A 24,124-nucleotide genomic window follows, 5' to 3' on the forward strand; every position below is an offset into this window, starting at 1 on the left:
TTACTATTGATAAATAGCAAAATTTTTGGTACGAAGGAACAAAAGCTAGAGAGAGTATCAAAAAAATTTTCTTTGGCCATTTCAAGTAATGATGTAACATGAATTCCAATTACTTTGCGTCTCTCGTTAATCCTTTCTGTAGACGAACTCAAAAAAGTCGATGGAAAATAATTATGTTTCATTTTATCTACGTCGAATTTCCTTAAAAGTAGCGGTAAATCTGCAGGCCAATAATCTTTATCAGAATTATTTGTTATCGCATTTAAATCTTCAAGTGCATTTGACATATTGTCGAAAACTTTTTTCAAAATATTGTATTTTTTGTCGTCACTCGATGTCACATTTTCAAATGGATTATTAGATAGAACATGGTTATGAGTTTCGTCTATATATTTTTCTATTGAATTTATGTCGTATATATCTTTCACTTCAATTGAAGACACGTGAGTTCGTCCAATAAAAAATATCAAAAGTACGAAATTAATATAATTATACATTGACATTTTGAATAATTATTTTTTTTGTCAATAAATTTTCAACACAAACGTCTCGCCGGTTTTACAGCCGACTTATTAAACACTAATGATTTTTTTGGTGTCAGTCTCTCTGTTAATATACGATCTTAATGGTGCTTATTATTAAAAGTGGCCTAGTAATTTTTATCAATCTAATTTTCATTATATTTTTTTACTTAAATCGTGAAACAGCTACCAATATATTCAATATTTTTATCTGATTGGATTATAACCAAATCTGAGTTTTTAGTTAATTGATTAGTAATCAATGAGATTAATGGAACAGTGATTAGTTAATTGTTTAGGGAAAAAGTAGGCCATGTTAATGCAATAGCATTTCATCAAAAACGCTTAGAAAATCCGGACATGCGCATCCTAAACGCGTATTATCAAATCAGAAATTAGAATTACAGTCTGATAGATGAATCAATATTGTCCTTCATTACATGCGTACAGATGCTCAACGATAAAAAAAATATATGCAATCGTGATTCTCTTCAGAGAATTTTCAAGCTAGTAAATTATATAAAGTGCAGGTATGTAGTAAATTGTGCAACTGAGTTTATTTTGCCAATCGATTGTGTTTTAATAAATTTCTAAATTTGAGTGAGGGTAGAAGAAAGTAAAAAAAATTTCGTATCTTCGATGGTCAGTACTCTAATCTGAGTTCCAGAATTTCATGGCAAGAATTTGGGCGTGATGGTGATTAATTTTAGAATTTTTCTTTTTTTTAACTTCCCGCTAAGAAAGTCGACGTTTTTCGAAAAATTGGGAAGTTCCGATTTGCGAAAATCGAAATTTCATCAGATGTCGACGTTTTCAGGTCCTAGGAAGCTATTTTGACTATTTTCAGAATGATGTCTGAATGTCTGTATGTATGTGTGTGACCGGTCTATAACGTTTTAACTAATAAACCGATTTGGATGGTTAAGGCGGCAATCGAAAGAGCTTGTTGGCCATCAACTTTTCTGAAAATTTCAGTTCATTTGATCAAGTAGACTCGAAAATATTGGCGAATTACTAAAAAAAAAATTTTTTTTTTTTTAGTTTTGTATTGATTTCTTAGAAACGACTCATACGATCAACTTCAAAATCTAATCAGCTCTAGAACTTGATAAAACGCGTCGATTGCCGCCTTAGCCATCTCAATCGGAGAATTTGTTCGAGAGTTATCGCGGGCGAAAGAAATGGTAAAAAACGGTTTTTTGCGAATATCTTCGAAACAACTAAACGAAACAATTTCAAAATTTTATCAGCTCTAGAACTCAATAAAATACGCCGATTGCCGCCTCAACCATCGAAATCGGTCAATTCGTTCCTGAGATATCGTGAGAGAAAGAAATGCTAAAATCGGTTTTTTTCGAAAACAATGGCACACAAAAGTATTTTCGAGCTCGAAAATGTATCCACAACAATGTTTTCGAGCTCGAGGAGCTCGAAAACAGCGAGAAGTTTTGGGGCTGGCCCGCAGGGTCAACCGATAGACAGATTTTTTGTGAAAAGATCGAGCTAAAATAAATTATTAAACATCAGTTTCGTAGGCAAAACAAAAATAAATCCGTTTTGGATTAATTTATGTTTAATTGTTTTGCCAAAATAAAATAACTTGCAAGATCAGCCGTTTGTATGTTCAGATTTGTTTTTAGCTGTCGTGACTTAAATTCATTTGTACTTGCGATGACTGAATTTTTATATAGCTATGAGATGAAAAATAAATGAAATTAGATGTATTATGGTAAGAATAATTTTATTAATAGTTATGTTTTTTAAATTAATACAAATATTGAAATAAATAAAATTTTTAAAGGCTGAAGACAAGTGATTGATCGTAAATAATAAATTAACTAAATGAATGGGAAAAGAATAATATTTTTTAACTATTGATTTAATTATGAATTATGATTATCAATCAAAAGATTGGAAAGATTTAAATCATAAATTCTGAAGGCTAAAAATCCACCGTAACCTTCCCGGCCACGATGAATTATTCCAACTCCTCCCAAAGGAAAGTCGGAAAACCTATCTACGTCTTGGGCATCGAAAAATGGGACTGTTGATTGACCAGCATCTTTTTTTAGATCCGAAGCGCGGAATCTAATAAACTGATTAGTTTTCGAGGTAATCGTATTTGTAGGTGACTTAGTTGGTACATCTGGATCAGTTAAAATCAATTCCTCTCTGAAAATGACAGCAACAATTAATCAACACATTGAGAAATAGCATCTTAACATCAAATAAATGTACAAACCTCGTATCATTGTATTTTGGAGCGATCCAGTGTGTTTGGTTATGGTTGATCAGTGTGCCACTGACGTAATCAAATGGCGTTACACGAACTTGCAATTCGATCGCGCCAGTCGTTAGCTTTGGAAAATCAAGTGAATCTCCGGCAAATCTAAATCTGACCCCCGTTACAACAAAACCCTCGGGCGCAATCAAATCATCGAAATTGATTGTTTCCGGAAGTGCATAATCATTTCCTAATTGCATTTGGCTCATAATCCCGTCGTTATTTGTAACCATAAACATTTTATTTTCTTCATCGTAAACAATTTTTTCCGATTCTTTCCAGACTCCATGATCTTTAAATCTGCGTGGTTTGAGTTTTCCCTCTTTTATCTGTACCTGGATCATGTGATCTTTCTTTATGAATCTCACACCCACAACAACCCTGCATAGAAATAAGTCAATTACACATTTAGAATTCCAATGAAACTCGTGAATAATAAAATAAAATACTCAACAGGTTGTCACTTATTTTGGTGACTTGCTCTCTGAAACTGAATGCTGTAACGACGTTCTTTTTATCTTCTAGATGGTTTACACAAGTACAAATGCGGTAGTCACACCAACGGATTATAGAGAACGACAATTTGCTGTACGCAGATGTTGAATTCCTATCACACTCTTTTGTACAATTGCCTCCATGCAAAACTGCCTTTTCATCCACAAACCATTCGTAACGTCTCGAGTTACCTTCATCAGCCTAAAGTACAGAATTGATTAACAATCATAACAAATACGACTATTGCATTAAACTCTAGATCCTTTACAAGATCGATAATCCCTAAATTTCAATGTAAGATGATTTACCTTAGAAATTTCATAACTACCCTCGATGTACTGACAATCTCGATATTCCCTACACTCTGTCGAATTAATCGTCCCTTTGATTTCTTTCAAATTACAGTTATGACTACTAGACCCTGTTGTACTCAATTCTTCTTCTGTGACAATTACTGTTTGCACCATTTTTTCTAACTCGTAATAATTTTTATTACCATCTACAAAATTCAAATATCTATAAAATATTCTTCATATTTTTTTCCTTAATTTATATTGAGTATTACGTAGGGTGAGCCAAAAAAACCAACCTATCGAATTTGTGTCTTAAAAAGGACCTATATATCGAGAAAAAAATTCTCCCACTGGGCAAAATTTTTAGCTCAATTTTAAAAGGTGGCGGTAGCCATCTGAAATTTCCCATTTAAATAACATGCAAAAAAATTTTTTTTTATTAAAAATATCATAACTTTTGAACCGTGTGAGATAAAAATTCGGCTCTAGAATATTCTTGTATGGCATTAAATTTCTTTAAAAAAAGTCCTGGGAGTCGAATTTGTAAACTGGATATTTCGTATATTAACAGGCTATCAAAGTCTAGAGTAAACAGAATCATACAAATTTAAGATTTTATTATTAAAAATATCAATACTATGAGAAAATTTGTTCTATATGTAGTGCAATGAAATTACCAACAATATCCACATTGTAACAAATAATATTTTGTTATCGATTACAATAAAAGAAAAGTATTTGGAAAATCCAAATAAAGCCTCAAATTTGTATGATTCTGTTTACTCTAGACTTTGATAGCCTGTTAGTATACGAAATATCAAGTTTACAAATTCGACTCCCAGAACTTTCTTTCAAGAAATTTAATGCCCTACAACAATATTCTAGAGCCGAATTTTTGTCTCACATGGTTCAAAAGTTATAAAATTTTTAATCAGAAAAAATTTTTTTGCATGTTATTTAAATGGGAAATTTCAAATAGCTACCGACACCTTTTAAAATTGAGCTAAAAATTTTGCCCAGTGGGAGAATTTTTTTCTCGATATATAGGTCCTTTTTAAGACACAAATTCGATAGGTTGGTTTTTTTGGCTCACCCTAGTATTACGTCTATCAACTAGATTTACGTCTTTCCCAAAATAATATTGAATACCAAAAGTACTATCGAAAACTCACATTCATTTCGTGGGTTATGAAATTAATCTATTTCACAATAATTACCTTTATCCAAAAATTCTTTTGGATCACATCTGTACAAATAATGTTTCATATATTTTAGTACCGGTAAAGTTTTACTCATGGTCCGTTTTAGTGTATTTTTTGCTTCCTCAACATATTCTGCCGTCAATTCCGTTGGATTTACTATAAAGTCAAATTTATCACATGATTAGTTTATGACCTAATTATCTATTTTTATCAATTATATGACATTATACACGGAGAGAAAAGTACAATTCTGATTCCCATGCTAGAATGGTAACCATTACTATGTTACATAGCAACGAAGATTTTTGTAAAAATCCTGTGTGAATATGCTGGAAAAAAATCTTTAGAATTGTGGAAAAAATATGAGTGATAGCCTATTCGATGCGGAATTAAATTTTGACCAAGATGTGTTTTTTATTTTTTTTATTTATCAAAATTTCAACTTTTAATAATAAAAAAGATAAACAAAATAAAGAATCTTAGATTTTTGTTAATAACTCAATAACCATAAGCGATATCGAAAATCCAAAAAAGATCTTTAAAAAGGAGGAAATTTTTGAAAAAAAGTCTCGAATCCCGGAACTCTAGCTCCATAAACAATCATTTTTATTTGATGTTGAAAATCGGATTCCGCGCGGCTGCTGTCACATTGGCACGTTGAGGTTAGAGTAAGACAGCAGCCGCGCGGAATCCGATTTTCAACATCAAATCAAAATGATTGTTTATGGAGCTAGAGTTCCGGGATTAGAGACTTTTTTTGAGAAATTTCCTCCTTTTTAAAGATCTTTTTTTGGATTTTCGATATCGCTTATAGTCATTGAGTTATTAACAAAAATCTAAGATTCTTTATTTTGTTTATCTTTTTTATTATTAAAAGTTGAAATTTTGATAAATAAAAAAAATAAAAAACACATCTTGGTCAAAATTTGATTCCGCATCGAATGAGCTATCACTCATATTTTTGCCACAATTTTAAAAATTTTTTCCAGCAAATTCACATAAGATTTTCACAAAAATCTTCGTTACTATGTAACATAGTAATGGTTACCATGCTAGAATAGGAATCAGAACTATTATTTTCCCCGTGTATGATTAATTGTTACAAATAATACCATCATTCGCGATCGCGTCCATAGTTTCAAGATGATAAACCATTGTAAACCGCTTCAAAAATGTTGCAATTACACGACGATAATAATCATATATTCCGTGATGTAGTGAACTCGTTGTTTGACAGAAGCTGCCATAAGCCTTAACAATAAAATGAATACTTTAAAATTCGTCGATAATTACATTTATCGTCATACTTACTTCTATATGGACAAGAATCTTATGTGTTAAACGCATATATTCCTCCTCAATATTATCGTAAGGCGATCGTTTATTGCTATTAATAAATAACAGTAGTTGAGTCACAAAAAAACTGTAGTCATGAACGTTATCATAAAATTTTTTTCCTGCAATTTCAAGTAATGATGCGACATGAACATCAATTGTTTTGATTCGTTCCTCAATTTTATCGGAAGCCGAACTCAAAAAAGCCGTCAGAACTGAGTTACGTTTCAATTTATCCTTGTCGAATTTTTTCAAAAATGACGGAAAATCTATCGGCCAATAATAATCGTCAGAATCATTCGTTATGGTATTTAAATCTTCAAGTGCATTTGACATATTGCCGAAAAGTTTTTTAAAAATATCGTATTTTTGGTCGTGACTCAATATCGAATTTTCAAATAGATCATTAGATAGAACATTGTTATGAATTCCGTCTATATATTTATACATTGAATTTATATCGTATATATCTTTCACTTCAATTGAAGACACGTTAGTTCGTCCAATAAAAAATATCAAAAGTATGAAATTAATATAATGATACATTGACATTTTGAATAATTATTTTTTTTGTCAATAAATTTTTAACACAAACGACTCGCAGGTTTCACAGCCGACTTACTAGACACTAATGATTTTTTTGGTGACAGTGACTCTGTTAACGTACGTCATTAATGGTATTTATTCTTAAAAGTGCCCTTAGGATTTTCATCAAATTAATTTTTATTTAAACAAAAATTTTTTTTTTGTGACAGACACTTAAAATCTACGACATTTATCGCCTATAGCCGGCAGCTAAAAATATTAGATAAGATACAGCTGGTAAAAAAGATACCTAATCGTTCTAATAGTGACGTCATCATCGGATCAAAAAATATTTTTTGGTTACGTGTGCGATAGCAAACGACCAAAAAATATCGAAGTAACTTAACCAGCCATCATGTGACAAAATTTATCATCATTTTAATTCGTCCACTTACCGACTTCTCTGTAATTTTCAACAAATACTCAAAACAATCTTACCAAATAAATAAACGCGGATTTATAACCTGCCATTTGTAGGCACTAAATGTAGTAAATTTCAAATACCTGTCACAAAAACTAATGTATTTATTTAGTACAATCGAGTCTAAGACGATCGTGTGTTGGTACCAATCTTCACACTTGCGTCTTAAACACGACGCACTCGATAGATAAACTACTATTTTACATTGGTCGTAAAACGGAAACAGTATATTAAATTCTTTTATCGAATTGAATTATAGTATAAATTGTATTTTTAGTAAATTGATAAGTAATCAATGAGGCTAATAGAAAAGGAAATAATTACCTATGAAAGATTAATAAGATAAGATAAGTATAAGACATGCATGTTCTTAAAACGTGTTTTTATTCAAATAATTTTTTATTAATTATCATTATTACTCTAATTCTTATTATTATTATTATTATTAATACTTATAGTCAATAAATGACATTACGTAAACTATATAATAGGTATGTCAATATTTGTTGAAATTTTATTGATCGAAATCGGGAGCTTAAAAAGTAGTTTTAATCTAGAATTGTTGACTTGCTTAAGATTTGTAATTGTTCTTTAAATAACTGGAAAGGTCCAGATCATAAATTCTGAAGGCCAAAAATCCACCATAACCTTCCCGGCCACGATGAATGATCCCCACTCCCCCTAAAGGAAATTCGGGGTCACCATCTACGTCCTGTGCATCGAAAAATGGTACTGTTGATTGACCAGCGTCTTTTTTTAGATCCGAAGCGCGGAATCTAATAAACTGATTAGTTTTCGAGGTAATCGTATTTGTAGGTGACTTAGTTGGTACATCTGGATCAGTTAAAATCAATTCCTCTCTGAAAATGACAGCAACATTTAAACAACACATTGAGAAATGGCATCTTAACATCAAATGCATGTACAAACCTCGTATCATTGTATTTTGAAACGATCCAGTGTGTTTGGTTATGGTTAATCAGTGTGCCACTGACGTAATCAAATGGCGTTACACGAACTTGCAATTCGATCGCGCCAGTTGTTAGCTTTGGAAAATCAAGTGAATCTCCGGCAAATCTAAATCTGACCCCCGTTACAACGAAACCCTCGGGTGCAATCAAATCATCGAAATTGATTGTTTCCGGAACTGCATAATCATTTCCTAATTGCATTTGGCTCATAGTCTCGTCGTCATTTGGAACCATAAACATTTTATATTCTTCTTTGTAAACAATTTTTTCGGTTTCTTTCCAGACTCCATGGTCTTTATATCTGCGTGGTTTGAGTTTACCTTCTTTTATCTGTACCTGGATCATGTAATCTTTCTTTATGAATCTCACACCCACGACTACCCTGCATAGAAATAAGTCAATTACACATTTAGAATTCCAATGAAACTCGTGAATAATAAAATAAAATACTCAACAGGTTGTCACTTATTTTGGTGACTTGCTCTCTGAAACTGAATGCTGCAACGACGTTCTTTTTATCTTCCGGACGGTTTACACACGTACAAACGCAGTAGTCACACCAACGGAATTTAAAGAACGACAATTTGCTGTACGCTGATGTTAAATTACTATTACACTCTGTACTATTGTCTCCATACAAAACTGCCTTTTCACCCTTAAACCATTCGTAACGTCTCGAGTTATCTTCATCAGCCTAAAGTACAGAATTGATTAACAATCACAACAATTATTACTGTTGCGTTAAAGCCTAGTTCCTATTCACTATCAATAATTTCCAAATTCAAATATAAGATAATTTACCTCACAAATTTCATAGCCACTCTCAATGTACTGACAATCGCGATATTCCTTACACTCTGTCGAATTAATCGTCTCTTTAATCTCATCCAAATCACAGTTATGACTACAGGACCCATCTGTACTCAATTCTTCTTCTTTAACAATTAGTGCTTGCACCATTTTATCTAACTCGTAATAATTTTTATTTCCATCTACAAAATTCAAATACCCATAAAATATTCTTTATATTTTTATCCATTTCGTAGGTGATCAAATTGATCTACTTAGAAATAATTACCTTTGTCTAAATATTTTTTTGGATCACATCTGTACATATAATGTTTCATATACTTTAGTATCGGTAAAGTTTCATTCATGGAAAGTTTTATTGTGTTTTTAGCTGCCTCAACACGTTCTATTCTCCATTCACTTGCGCTTTCTTTAAATTAAAATTTATTAATTGATTAGTTAATCACCTGTGTATTTATTATTATCAATTATCAAAAATTAATTTAATATTTGCTACAAAAAATTACCATCTCTACAGATTGCGTTCATAATGTTAAGGTGATAAATCATCATAAAGCGCTTCAAATATGTTGCCATTACTTGACGAAAATAATCATATAGTCCTTGATGCAGGGAATTTGTTCTTTGACAGAAGCTGCCATAAACCTTTGCAATGAAAAAGAAATTATTCATGTCGCCTGCTTTAAATTTGTTGACACCCTAGTAGAAATGAAATCGAGTTTCTGTCAAGTAACTGGCCAGTTTTATTAAAGATCCAAGAGAAATATGGCGGCTTTCAAAAAAACTGTCACTTTAAAATTTTAGGTTTTGAGGTTATTAAAATTATCAGTTCCTCGGAAAAATAAAACGATTTTTTAAAAAATACCAAGACAAATTAAAAATTAATTCAAATTAATGTATCTTTCTCCGAATTACTCCAAAAATTGATATGCAATAGATAGATAAATCTAACCTGAAGCATGGATATATAGATCAATAAATAAGTAAAAAGGCCATTCGGCAGCCGAAATGGAAGTTAGATTTTCCAATTAATCTATATAAAAAGTTTCATACATACATATCTTGTGATTCATGTTAGTGTATAGTCATGATATGAAATTAGGCTTGATTTCTAAGAGAGAGGGTAAAAAAAAGACAACGACTATTTCCGAGAGAGAACTTCAGACAGTTGATTTGACAAAATATTATATAGTCAATGTACCAAACTAACCTTCACGTAAACAAAGTGTATAGAAAATTTACTTAATATGATCATAATTGTAATCGCTATTACGATGGCAAGACCAGTTACAATTATAGGACGTACAGGTACGTTCGAAACAACATAAGTGATAAAGGAAATCCTTTTAAAATATAAAATAGCTGTGAAATTTACAGGTTATTTTCTTCACAATAAAATACAACTGACGAAATTGAATTATAATAGGAAATGCTTAAGTTATGTGGAATAAGAAACCATATTCCCAACATTTTTAGATCTCATTAAAAATTTCAAGGCTATCAAATTATTGGAAGAAATAGTCAAAACATAAAGCTTAAGGTCATAAATTAAAGATTATTAAACAAGCTTTCAGATACTTCTTACGGAAATTGTCTATGAATGTTAGTTTTGAAGTTCCATAAACTTTAGCAGTGATTAAAAACTGATTTTTACGAAAAACCATGAAAATTTCAAACAGCCATAATTTCAAAACTATTCGAACGATTCAGGGCATCTTTGAACTTGATCAAGGTAATCGCCTATAGAATAAGTGTAAAAAATTTCAGTAAGATCCGATAAGAACTGTGGGTGCTATCGTAATGACAAGACCAGTGATAATCATAGGGATTAGAGGTACATTCGATACATCATAAATAATAAAAGAAATACTTTTAAAATATAAAATAGCAGTGAAATTTACAGGTTATTTTGTGCACAATAAAATACAACTGACGAAACCGGATTATAATGGGACAAGCATAAGTTATGTGGATTGAAAACCATATTTTCAACATTTTTTTATTCCATTAAAATTTTCAAGGCTATCAAATTATTGGAAGAAATGGTCAAAATGTAAAGTTTAAGGTCATAAATTAAAGCTTATTAGTCAAGCATTAAATTACTTTTTACAGAAATGATCTATGAGTTTTAGTTTTAAAGTTATATGGACTTTAAAAGTGATTGAAAACTGATTTTTCCGAAAAATCGTTAAAATTTCAAACAGCCATAACTTCTAAACTAATTGACCGATTCAGCCCATCTTCGAACTTAACCGTGGTAATTACACATAAAATAAGTGTAGAAAATTTCATTAAGATCGGATAAGAATTGTAGACGCAATCGTGTCCTCAAAAGTCCGTTATATTACATAAATATATATATATATATACATACATATATAAATTTTTTAACGGATGGTATTTTTGAACTCTACTCAACTAATTATGATAGTTTATGACGAAATTCCTTGAAAAATCGACCATGAGGACAAATACAATAGTTAGATTTTTAAAAAAATCTACCTAATAAATATTGATCCGCATTGACAGACATTGAAAATTAAATAATTAAAATAAATAAATAATAACCCAAAATAAAAATAATGATTGACAAACAAAATTACTATAAAATTTATTTATTTAGTCTTTCATTGATTTTAATAATCAAACTTTAATTTATGAATATTAAACTATAAAGACGGTAACATCATTATATTTCAAATATAAATGTAATTAATAAATCATATTTAAAAATTAATTATAATTAAAATAATATTTTTAGATATAGCATATTATAAATAGCATAAATAATAAAAATAAAAAAATAGCAATTTTTAATATAGGTTAAACAGGACAAAACTAACACACACATACACACTAGTACAAAAAAGATATTAGTGTGACCAATTTGTACGCCTTAATTGTAGGTGGCGGGATTTCTAGTTTTTAGCCGGGATCTCTGGCCAGTTACTGGTTTAAAATCGAGTAAAGTCTAGATTATTTCTACTAGGGCAATTACGTTTATATAGGCGTCATACTCACTTTTATATTGATGTTAATACTTTGTACCAAACGTATATATTCCTCCTCAATATTATCGTGAGGCAATTGCTCATTGCTATCAATAAATAACAGTAGTTGCGGTGCGAAAAAACAGTAGTCATAAACGCTATCATATAAATTGTTCCCTACAATTTCAAGTAATGACGCGACATGAATATTAATTGTTTTGATCTTTTCCTCAATTTTATCGGTCGACGAACTCAAAAATGTCGTTAGAATAAAGTTACGTTTCAATTTATCCTTGTCAAATTTTTTCAAAAATTTCCGTAAATCTATAGGCCAATAATCATCGTCAATATTATTTGTTATTGCATTTAAATCTTCAAGTGCATTTGACATATTCTCAAGAACTTTTTTCAAAATATTGAATCTTTTGTCTTCACTAGATGTCAAATTTTCAAATGGACTATTAGATAGAACATTGTTATGAATACCGTCTATATATTTTTCTATTGAATTGATATCGTATATATCTTTCACTTCAATTGAAGACACGTGAGTTCGTCCAATAAAAAATATCAAAAGTATGAAATTAATATAATTATACATTGACATCTTGAATAATTATTTTTCTTGTCAACAAATTTTTAACACAAACGTCTCGCCGGTTTTACAGCCGACTTATTAGACACTAATGATTTTTTTGGTGACAGTCTCTCAGTTAATATACGATCTTAGTGGTGCTTATTATTAAAAGTGGCCTAATAATTTGTATCAATCTAATTTTCATTATATTGTTTTTTACTTAAATTGTGAAACAATTAACAATATATTCAATTTTTTTATCGAACTGGGTTATAATAACAATTGTTTTTTTAGTAAATCAATTAGTAATCAACGAGATTAATAGACCATTGATTAGTTAATTATTCAGTGATTAAGAGTAAGCTGATAATCAAATAATTAGTTATCAAATTTCTCAACTGACCCCATCTCTCCCTATCGTAAATAAAAATTAAATAACTAAATTCACTATCCCGTGCAAAAAAAATTCGTTCCAAAAAAGTTCAACATGTGGAACTTCTCAACCTGGAACAGATTAAAATTTCAAATGGAGCTTTTGTAATTTTGATAGTGAAAAAATTTCATCTTGGACTTTATATGAGCGAATTTTGAAGGAAGATCAAAAACCTCAAATTTGAATCTTTTTATCAACGTTTTTTGATTCTCATGGGCCTTTTTCAAAACGGGTGTAAAATCAAAAGTTTTAAAAACGTTCTTTTTTGACTCCCAATTCGCTCATATAAAGCCTAGATAATTTTCTTTCACTATCGAAATTACAAAAGTTCCACTCGAAATTCTAATCTGTTTCAAGTTAATAATTTCCAAATGTTGAACTTTTTTGAAATCTTTTCGGAACGAATTTTTTTCTACACGGGATGCCCATAAAAGAAATCTTACAATCATAAATTATTTAAAATAAAAAGTTATTTATTTAGAAAACCAGTTAGCACATATTTTTAAAAATATAACCAGTGACATAATGTAATAAAAATGACTTGTGACCTGCGACTGAGTATAAGTAAGAGTATAATATTATAATACGAGAGTGAGAGGAAGGTAAAGATGGGTTAAGTATCCTGTGAGAAAAAGATGACGTGTTTGGCATTTGTCCTCGTATCGAGTAAGCGTGAATTTCGTGGGTCCACCTGTTGTGCCATTACACTGGCTATAGACGCCAAGCAGTCTACAACAACACGTTCCTCGGTTAATCTTTTCCTCCTTATTTCTTTCTCACTTCAACGACGTACTTTATTATATTTATCTCCTTCGTACTTTTAAATCACTTTGCCTCAGGCCTTGGTTACTCTTTGAATCTTTTTACATTCCTTTTACTCTCGTCTCAGCTCTTATCTTCCTTCCTTTATAATATTATATTATCTGTGGCTCTTTATCTTATTCACCCAAACTTTTTTTTATCTCTGTCACACTTGTATCCTTATATATATACGTATGAATGGTGAATGGTCCGTACTGAGGATGAATTTGTGATACAGGTGGCTTACGAGCGATCTTAAGCCTCAATAATAAAACGAGGAAACGGTCCTTGTCGAATCGCGGTGGTCAGAAAACACATTAGTTTTTTTTTTCAACATTAAATTTGTGTATACTTACATTATTATTATTATTTTGATGGTTTTCTGTCGTCAAAATGACTTGACATCCATTTAGCCCTGTCTGACTTGAAACATCTCTTACTACTTGGGCGAATTTAAAAAAATTTTTTTAAATTATTTCTACAGCGGGTAATAAATTTTTTTTTTTTTTTTGAATAAAAATGAATTATTAGAAATATTATTTATATAAATATGTAATAAAAACAATTATAAATTGGTTTAAATATTTATGACGTATTTAAGATGAGAAATTATCATGCACAGAAAAAAAGGATTTCTTGGCGCAAGAAAAATTTTACATTAAAAAATGAAAACAAAAATTTTCTTAGGACTAGAAATAATTTCTTGGCTTAAAAAAATTTCTTCTTACCTCAAAAAATTCTTTGTCACCCCAAGAAAATTTTTGTTTTCGATTCATAATGCGAAAAATTTCTTAGGTCAAGTAAAAATTTTCTTGGAGCGAGAAAAAATTTTTTGCGCCAAGACGTCCTTTTTTTCTGTGTGATCTTGAAGTTAGCAGACAACTAAAAATTTTCGAATGTTTTTTCAGTAATTTACGTGATAAAAAAAAAAACTAAAAATATGCACATGTAGAAAATTAAAAAAGCTACAGGTGTAAATTTGGAAATTTTTTTTTTTCTAATTTAACGTTTTTATAAAAATTCAAAAATTATTTGACGTTGGCCAAGATCAGTATCGTGAAATTTTTCCAACAATATCTGATTCAAAAACGTGAAAAAATCCATTTTTGCTTGAAAAATGTAAATTATGAGAGTCGCTTATTGTGAGAGATAATAATGAGTGATAAAAAATATTTATAAATAATTAATATTCAAAAATCCTTGCAATTATTAAAACCATATATGTTCCATATATAAATGCCATTGAATTTTTTTCACTACGTCTGCATCTCATATGAATCATAAAAAGTATATCCAGTTTTTGAAAAAGTCGGCTATTTTATATAAGTCAGATATAATCACAAATAAATCTCTAAAAAATTTTACCTCTAAAAATCATAAAAGTCAGTAATTAAATTTTTCTAAATACTTTCTCATGCCGATCGAAAAAAAAAATTCCATTCCCGCAATTAAAATTATTAAGTAACTTCACCTTTCTCTAAAAAAAACTCATAATTTAATAACTTTTACATAAATAAAAAAGTTTAATTAAATTTTAAATTAATTTAATTACAATAATTGAGTTACGATATTAAAAAAAAAAAAAATATGTAAACCTTTAACTCAATACCCGTCTTACTGCAAACTAAAATCTCAAAGTTGGCATCACGAAGGCCAAGTTTATATCTCGGCATTTATTATTTTTTTGCATACTGAATGATCGACGAAAAGTCAAATGGCCCTGTGATTACTGAGAAATTTCTTTATGATCATCAGGTTCATCGTGCTTAACAGGTTCAACGAGTGTCTGTATATTCTATATTGCATTTATATTTATGTCCAAGTATGTGTGCATGGATATGGATATATGCAATGATGTGTCGAACCCGTCTCTTATACTTACGCTTGCGGCCATTAATATAACACACGGTCTCAATATATATATGACTACTACTCATGTATGGTATCGGTTCTTAGCTACTTTGCTCGATCGTGTACGATCTCCTGTAGTCTGTAGTACTCGTACTTTTAACTTTGCATACTATATACTCTGGGTATTAAGATACACGCCCACGAGGACAATGCCCTGTATTTTCGTGCCCGTCGAAAATATTTTAAATTTATTCTACAAGTTTGTACCTTTTTTTTTACAATAATTTGCGCTTAAAAAATTTTTTCTCATGACAATTTTTCACCCAGCCTATTTTTTTTTTTTTTAAATAAACAATTATTAATTTAAATAAATCATTTATTTTTCATTGAAAAAAGTAATAAATAAATTATCGGTGTGATTGGAAATTTATCTCGACGTGATATTTATAATAAGTAATATATATGTAATAAAATAATAAAAAAAAAAAAATTGTTAATGGATGGATAGAAAGTTTACGAATAAATATATTGCTATATAATTTTTGATCGGCGAAAGTTCATCGCATTGCGTACATCACGACAAATAATAATTGCATTTTTTTATTATCATACATTTAATATTTAATACTCGCCGGAGAACTAATAGATCTATCGAGATCCAAGAAATCGGGAAGTCAATTATATTTTAATTACTCGGATTAATATTTTCATTTCAATTTTAATGAACACGGAAATAAAATATATTTTTAACAACTTCTCGTTGTGGAAATTGAAAATTTTCAAAAATAGGGAAGGTCACTGGTTTGGGTCCGATTTTCGAAAATCGATTTTTCATCAGATGTCGACAATTTGAGGTCCTAGGAAGCTCTTCGGACTAGTTTCAGATGGACTAGTTCATCAAGACTTGAGTTAATTAGACTTTGGAATCGATCGGCTGAAAAGTTTCCATGTTATTTGGAAAATCAAAATCAAAAATCGTTTTTTTAAGAATTTTATTGCATAACTCGTATTGCTAGATCGATTTTCTTTGAATTTTAATCAAATCACGTGCGAAACTCATTCCACAGATATCGTTAGACAAAAATTACTTCTTTTCAGCAAAATGTTTTTTTTGCTGTCCAGTCGTTTTTTGACCTCGAAAATAGCAGAAAATTTTGGGATTTACCCACAGGGTCAACAGTTTTTCAATTTTCTTATTAGAGGTTTTTTTTCAGTGAATTTTCACTGAGTATTAAAACTTTTTATTTGAATTTTTCTTCCATAAAAAAAAATTTCCCGTACAATTCTAAAATTTTAATTTCAACTTTCTATGTATGAGAATATTTTGATTCTCCGCCACCTAGTGGCAGAAATAAGAGTGAACCTAAAAAAAATTTTGTACATAACCAGTAAGAAAAAGAAACTGCATTCACTTCTAAATGGAAAAAAATTCTAAACAAACAAACAATAAAATTTAATAAAATAAATGGGCAGTTAATAGAGTTTAAAGATATATGTATAAAGTAAGTGGTTAAGCATCAATAAGACGTATGAGAATTAATCAGCGAGCACTTATTTCGCCTATGATTTTATGAGAACGCGATCTCGGCTTGTTGATTCATTACCCTTTAACTCTTACTCTCATACTCTTAAAGTTACACTTGCACTTGTATGTTGCACTTACTCCTTATGCTCGCCTTGCCCTTACATTATATTATATACATTTATACAACACACAACGCGACTGGATAATTTATAACGAACGACCTCCAAGAAGCCACCAAGGCACTCGCGGTTACAAGGAAGATTAAATCGGTAGGAGAACTCTCAAGACCGCGTGTGCTCAATGTGGTTTTTAATAAAAATAAAACTCAATTTAAATCTACTATACTACATATATAAATATATATGTATATATGTTATGTATACCTTGTTCTGCGGTTTTTTTCTACATGTATGTCTAAATAATAAAATTTTATAAATTCTGATCGCCCAATAAATTTTTTTTTTATTGAAGATAACAAAGAAATTTATCATAAAATTAAATTATCCACGTGCACTGAGAAAAAATTTATCTTCGGACAATTAAATCGGTTTTGTTAAATTCTGTCAAACTAATATTTACTTGGGACAACTAAATTTTATTACGTCAACATAATCTATTTTGTCATTTCTAACAAATGATTTAATAGACTCTATTTTGTTGACATGAATATTTCTCTCTCTAAGATAATAAAATCATTTGGTAAAGTTAAGAAAATATTTATTTAATAGACAACTAAATTATTTTATAGTGCCAACAAACTCAAATATTAAAGCAAAGTATTATTATATTAACTCTAATAAATATTACTTAAACGTAGAAAAATATATTCATTTAGAATAAATATATATTTGTTCGCGGTTAATAAATATATAATTAAACCTAATGTTTATTGATTACAAATGAAAAATTCATTTAATTAAAATAAATAATATAGTGCTATTATTTGGGAATATAATAACTCTGAAATAAGTTTCTTACCAGGGACACTACAAGAGGTTGGGCGCGATCTAGTGGCGAGCACCGAACTATTCCCGCGGCTGTTGGCTTGCATCAAAACTTAAAGAAAAATTTTTTGGGAGAAAAAATCAATATGGTGGAGAGGAAGTTATGGTGCTAGGCAGCAGCAGCGGGAGTAGTTCGGTGCTCGCCACTAGATCGCGCCCACAGCTTGTAGTGTCCCTGGTAAGAAACTTATTTCAGAGTTATTATATTCGCAGATAAATTAGCAGAGTGACGCTAACCCGTTTTTGATAGTAATACAGGGGTATCCTGTTGTACACTATGACATTAATGTTTAATATTAATGTTTCCCTGAACAATTTTGGTCATAGTACAAAAAAAAGTATGTGTCAAAGAAATAAATTTTTTTTTTAAATATACATTTATTTAACTGTTAAATAAATATTCTGTGATTTTAAAATAATATTTAATTATTATTAATAACTCAATCTTTAAGGCTCACTAATATATTTCATAATGACTACTTTATAAGCTCTACAGGTAATCAATTTGATTTTATCCTTGCTACAACGCGTAATTATCTTTATTAAATATTTTATAGTTTCTATAATTATTTGTTTTGTTAGTGGATTATAAAATATTTAGTTAAAACAACCAAATATATGATTGGCAATGGGCAATAAAATCATTTTGTTGTCATAACTAAAATTTAGTTGTCAGAAGAAAATTTTTTTCTCAGTGTGTATATAAATATATATTTGGAGTGAGTTCAATAATTTTGTAGAACTTTAACACTAACTGTTGAAAATTATTAATAAAATACCAAAAACCGAATTCACGTTTCGTTACAGCTCGTAAAAAAATGTATTTATTTAATTTTATTGCCTAAAAATATTTTTCCGTTCGTCGATCATACATCTGCTGTATAGATTTGTTGAGCGTTAAATTTTAAACTTTTAAAAATTATTTAAATTAATATTCTAATGACTTCGTTTCGAAATATTTAAATATTTTCTTATTTTAAATTCACTGATTTGTTCCTTCAATTTTTTTTCTAGGCCATTAAATTTTCAAAAAATTTTTTTTGTAATCTCGAAATTCCAACATCGGATATTCTACTGCATTTTATGGCCAATGTTAAATTTTGACTTCGTAAGATTGTAATTGAGCTAAAAAAAGATTTTTTTTTTTTGATACTGACTAATTTTTAACAGTGAGTATAAAATTTTGCTGTAATGTCTCTCCGTCTACTATAAATATATATATAAATAAATATACACTTTTTTCTCAAAAAAAAAAAAAAAAAAAAAAAACGAATTTATAATGACATTAAATTTCAATTTTTTTTTAAATAGAAATTTATTATGACATTAAATTGTCGGCAAATAAGTATAGATATCAATATCGATAAATATATATGTATCTTATATACATATATATAAAAGTATCGATTTAAAAATGAATTTTTATTATTATTGATGTAATGAATCAATTGATATTTATGTTTATATATTTATATATTTGATGACAATAATTATCCATTATTATGAACATTCATATAATTTTATTCTCGAAATAAATTTGGTAATTGATCGTGAAGATATTTAATCGATAACGGTTAAAACTTTATTGAATGTCAACATATGTAGGAATTTTTTATTTCGCGGATTGTAGTTAATTGTAATTCGTAGCGTGACAGACGCAAGCATGCATATGGATCGTGATGTTAACTATTTCTATTTATAGAATAGGTCATTTACATCTTTCAATTCTATGAATTTTTATTTCCCGGTTTAATAATAAATTTAATTATTTTAAAAATCATTTATTTTTTTTATTTTTTTACTACAAGTTTTTGTAAATAAGTCAATAAATTAGGGATTATAGAAAAATCGGTTAAAAAAAAAATGAAGAATCGGTGGACGGAGAGTTTAATTATAATATTTGATTGAAGTTAATTAAATATTAATTAAATTAAAACTCGGTGAGTTTAAATCGTTTAGCTGGAGGCTAATTGATAAATTAGTTGCCCAAGAATCTGGTCATGGAATTGATATCGTTAGCACATAAATACCCACATATGTAAGCGTAGATATAACATGAATATAAATACCTACTTTTAGTAATTAGGTAATAATTAATAAAAAATAAACGATAGAAATAACCAGCGTCATTAAATATCTTTTATACTCGGTGGCGAGTCTGATCTGAGGGAAACTCCGAATCCAATACACTCGACTGGACAGGTTTCTACTTAGGAGTCAACTCTTCTCGTAAAGTCGCGAAACTGGTTTGTGTTGGATCTCGACCTTTATAACGCCGTCACGTTACATGTCCGGATGGATTCGACTGCTTGACACACAGCTGGAAAATTCTTTTTTATCGCCAAGACCCAAAGCTAAATTACAAAAACGTAGAAAATAAATTTCTAGTTTTTTTTTTGAATCGACCGCTTTATCACCGCTAAAATTATTACTGACATACCAACATGCTAGTATTTAAGATTAGGTAATATTGATAAGGCGAAGCGACTAAAAAAATTCATTGAATTTTTTACCGCTTCTTTTGATTTTTTATAAATATGTTGGAAATAACACCGACATAAATCTGAGTTTTATTTTGTTTAGATGATTCGTTAAACAGATTTCATTAATTTACTCTTCATATTACCTGATTTCGACTCTTTTTTAAATGATATCGTAAACCCAAAACGTAAAAAAATTCATTGAAACTTTCCACTCTATCGCAAAATTGGTAAATAAATCATCTAAAAATTTGGTTTTGAAATATAGATTTTTGGAGACTGATCAAAAATTTTGATATTTTTGAGTTACGTCAACTCTGCACGGAAAAAAGGTTCACCCTGTAGGCCAATCCTACTTTCCGCTGTCTTCGGGCTGAAAGATTTGATGTCTGATGAAAACTCGACGTTCGAAAATCAGACCGAAACCTATAACTTCCTTTTTTTTTTTGAATTTTTAATTTTGGTAGTGACAGTTAAATAAAACAAGGAAAATTACAGCTCCATATATGGGATTAAACTTCCATAGGTATAGTAACCCCTGATAAAAAAAAAATTTTGGTTGATTTCAATTGAAACAGGGGGTGCCTTAGTTTTTAATCAAAGACAGGGCACTTTGTATAGAAAACTGAAAAATTTTGAAAAAATTCAGTAAAAATTACCGTTTCAAGTAATTATTTTGTTAAATCGAATTCTCAGTAGCAAATTTAAGAACCCTGATTCAGAAGAATGATTTAATCCATGCTAGGTGTATATCCACTGTGAAAAATTCCCAACAAATTTTACTATGGCATAGTACCACTGAACTATAAGGAAACTGGTTCAAAATTTACAAGTGTCCCATAGTAAACGTATGCGCAGACTACACGATTGTGGCCTATGCGCATACGTTTACCATGAGACACTTGTAAATTTTGTACCAGTTTCCTTATAGTTCAGTGTTACTATGCACCCATAGTAAAATTTGTTGGGAATTTTTCACAGTGTCCATATATTAGTCGATTAAAATTTTTTTAAATTATTTCAAATAATTTTTCTTAATCACGGAGTTCAAAATTTACTTTTTGCTCAAGAATTAAACAAAATTCTAAAATTATCATTTGAAACTGTAATTTTTCTTCTTTCATTTTTTCCTGAAGTTTTTTAATTCGAACAGCGACAATTTTTCTTTCTCCTCACTAACTTTTTTGAAAAAAATATATATTACATCAAAATTTCAAAATTCAAAAAAAAATCATAATCCCACTGACTCATCATTCGGGAAAAAAATTTTTCTTAAAAACAAAAAGTAAAATAAATTATATAAGAAGGATTTAGATGATGTTTTATTTATAAAATAATATATGATAGATATGTTTAATATATATCAACGTATATATAGTGATGTATGTGGGTGGTATTAAATCTAGGATGGAAGACACGATTTCCTGGTGTAAGAACGAGCCAGATTGCGTGCATTACACTAGTCTACCAGTGACTCTACATGACTAGCGACACGATTTACACTATAAATACTTACCCGTGTTGTAGAGTAACTATAAGTATATTTATCTACCCACTGACGTTACTTGCCATTGCATCAGCGTATTATACATACATATATATATAAACTCGTATCTAAGGTGTGTAGTATGTGTTAACACGCTTTCACACGCACCACCCTTATTCACTTTATGGTTTTAAAGTCATTAACTATTTTTATTTTAAATAAAACCGGGATTAGTAAAGACGATTAATTTCTTTTAAACTTTTACGCCTACGTATCTTACGGTTAGTTTTCATATATGATTAATATACCGTTACATGTTTTGTTTTAATTTAAAAAATATGTAATTTTTTTTTAACCATAATAATTAATGGTAATTTTATATAATGAGTATATTTAAAGAGAAATTTATTGTTATTAATTAAAACTTTTTTTGTTAAATTTTTTTTGTCTTAATGCGATAATTTGAATTTTATTACTATAAATGCATATCATTTATTTTGAGTACATATTTATTTACATTTTAATATTTAAATTTAATCAGCGGTAATTTCAATGGTAATGAATATTTTTATTTTTATATTTATTTAACAGATTTAATTTATAATATATATTATTAAATTTTTTTTTTAAAGAAGAAATTTATATTGATATCGAATATCAATTTTTTTGTCGAGGTTTTTTTGACCCGTGATAAATTTTGAAAAATTATTTTATTTATAAAGGATAATAATTTTTTTATAAATAGTGAGAGAATTTTTTTGCGTTCAATTATGAACAGTTGGTAAAAATAAAAAAAAATTTTGACAGCTGAGAGATACGAGATTAAAAATATATCTTTTGTTGAGCTAATGGACCTGTTGATATCTCTGCGGAACATCAGTGATATATCTTTTGTTGTGAGACTTTTAACTCGATTATTGATGCACTTATACACTTAATATACATAAATATATGTCATACTCATAACCGATTATAATCAAATCCACTGAATAATATTTTATCAAACAGATTTTAATACACAAACATTAATGCAGTTATTATTTACAAAGTTGATAAATTTCTCAAAAATTATTTCAATTAAAATTCGTAGGGTTAATTTACGATCTTAAAATTTTTTTTTAGAAGTTTTTAGTGGCCTTAATTGCCCCATGTACAATTAAAAAAATTTATTGCAATTTCTTATACCCCCCTCCCCCAACCCTCATACTAGACAATATAAAATAAATATATTGTCACAAATTTATGAAAAATATATATAATCATATAAAGAACTTGGAAACTAACCTAAAAATTTTTCAAAAATTTTTAATGCAATTTTTAATTAGATATTAATTAAAAAAAAATATTTTGATAATTAATTACCAAACATTCACTCGCAAATTAATTAAAAAAAAATTAATAATAGTGATTGAGCTCATATTTAAAGTATAAATGACAACTGAAACCTTCAAGTGACAGCTAAATTTAATGTACACAGTAACCAAGCATTGTTATTTAAAATAATTAAATAGACATCAAGTACTCTTAAATGCAAGCATAATAATTGAAATTAGAATGATAAAAGGCGCTTCTAAAGTATCCGCCTACATCTCATTGAAATACCTCGATTTTTTTTATTTTTTTTTTGTACTTGAATCCCAGAGTTATCGCATTGCGCGTTGTATTTATTTTTTTAACTTTTATTTTGCTGAACAACCACCTGGCAAAGCGGATGTCTACAACACGGAGCTAAAGCGTACGCGGATAATACAACGTAGAAGTAAATAAAAATAAAAATAAAAATACGGATACAATGAAGAGAAAAACTATTGGAGGGATAATCGAGCAGAGATGCTTCTGCTGTACGAGTATTAAGTTCAAGTAGATACTTGTTTGTTAAAGTTTTAACTCGAGGTTTTGTTTCTGATGCTATAAAACAATCCCATCAGAATCTTAAGCGGTATAATTGTAGCTATTATGAGAATAATGAGACGATAAAGATTTTATTATTTATTTTTTTATATTACGACCTACCGCAATGAAATAAATTATTGGACTTTTGTTTGCTAATATGATTTTTT

General features: G+C 29.1%; 3 protein-coding genes across 6 annotated transcripts in view; 1 reads left to right on the top strand and 2 right to left on the bottom strand.

Moving 5' to 3' along the window:
- LOC130672445 (A disintegrin and metalloproteinase with thrombospondin motifs 20-like) overlaps positions 1 to 24,124 on the top strand; it is a 197,967-nt gene that overhangs the window by 148,978 nt on the left and 24,865 nt on the right. The window lies entirely within an intron of this gene.
- Positions 2,257 to 7,340, bottom strand: LOC130672448 (uncharacterized). Its single transcript, XM_057477047.1, has 8 exons — positions 7,220 to 7,340; positions 6,107 to 6,828; positions 5,908 to 6,046; positions 4,811 to 4,951; positions 3,609 to 3,799; positions 3,260 to 3,501; positions 2,764 to 3,186; positions 2,257 to 2,693 (listed from the first exon to the last, which is right to left on the bottom strand). The coding sequence occupies exons 2-8, from the start codon at positions 6,680 to 6,682 to the stop codon at positions 2,405 to 2,407; spliced, it is 2,001 nt and encodes a 666-aa protein (XP_057333030.1). The 5' UTR covers positions 6,683 to 6,828; positions 7,220 to 7,340; the 3' UTR covers positions 2,257 to 2,404.
- Positions 7,637 to 12,535, bottom strand: LOC130672450 (uncharacterized). Its single transcript, XM_057477050.1, has 7 exons — positions 11,939 to 12,535; positions 9,424 to 9,562; positions 9,186 to 9,326; positions 8,909 to 9,099; positions 8,563 to 8,801; positions 8,067 to 8,489; positions 7,637 to 7,996 (listed from the first exon to the last, which is right to left on the bottom strand). The coding sequence occupies exons 1-7, from the start codon at positions 12,512 to 12,514 to the stop codon at positions 7,708 to 7,710; spliced, it is 1,998 nt and encodes a 665-aa protein (XP_057333033.1). The 5' UTR covers positions 12,515 to 12,535; the 3' UTR covers positions 7,637 to 7,707.

The sequence above is a fragment of the Microplitis mediator genome, chromosome 7 (assembly GCF_029852145.1).
Source record: "Microplitis mediator isolate UGA2020A chromosome 7, iyMicMedi2.1, whole genome shotgun sequence".
NCBI classification, from domain to species: domain Eukaryota; kingdom Metazoa; phylum Arthropoda; class Insecta; order Hymenoptera; family Braconidae; genus Microplitis; species Microplitis mediator.

Coding starts and splice junctions, on each gene's coding strand:
- LOC130672450 (XM_057477050.1), bottom strand. CDS start 12,514: ATGTCAATGTATAATTATATTAATTTCATACTTTTGATATTTTTTATT. Junction 9,563..11,938: donor GTATTAACATCAATATAAAA/GTGAGTATGACG, acceptor TTCATTGCAAAG/GTTTATGGCAGCTTCTGTCA. Junction 8,802..8,908: donor GTGGCTATGAAATTTGTGAG/GTAAATTATCTT, acceptor TCTGTACTTTAG/GCTGATGAAGATAACTCGAG.
- LOC130672448 (XM_057477047.1), bottom strand. CDS start 6,682: ATGTCAATGTATCATTATATTAATTTCATACTTTTGATATTTTTTATT. Junction 3,800..4,810: donor AAAAGAATTTTTGGATAAAG/GTAATTATTGTG, acceptor TGAATTTTGTAG/ATGGTAATAAAAATTATTAC. Junction 3,187..3,259: donor ACCAAAATAAGTGACAACCT/GTTGAGTATTTT, acceptor ATTTCTATGCAG/GGTTGTTGTGGGTGTGAGAT.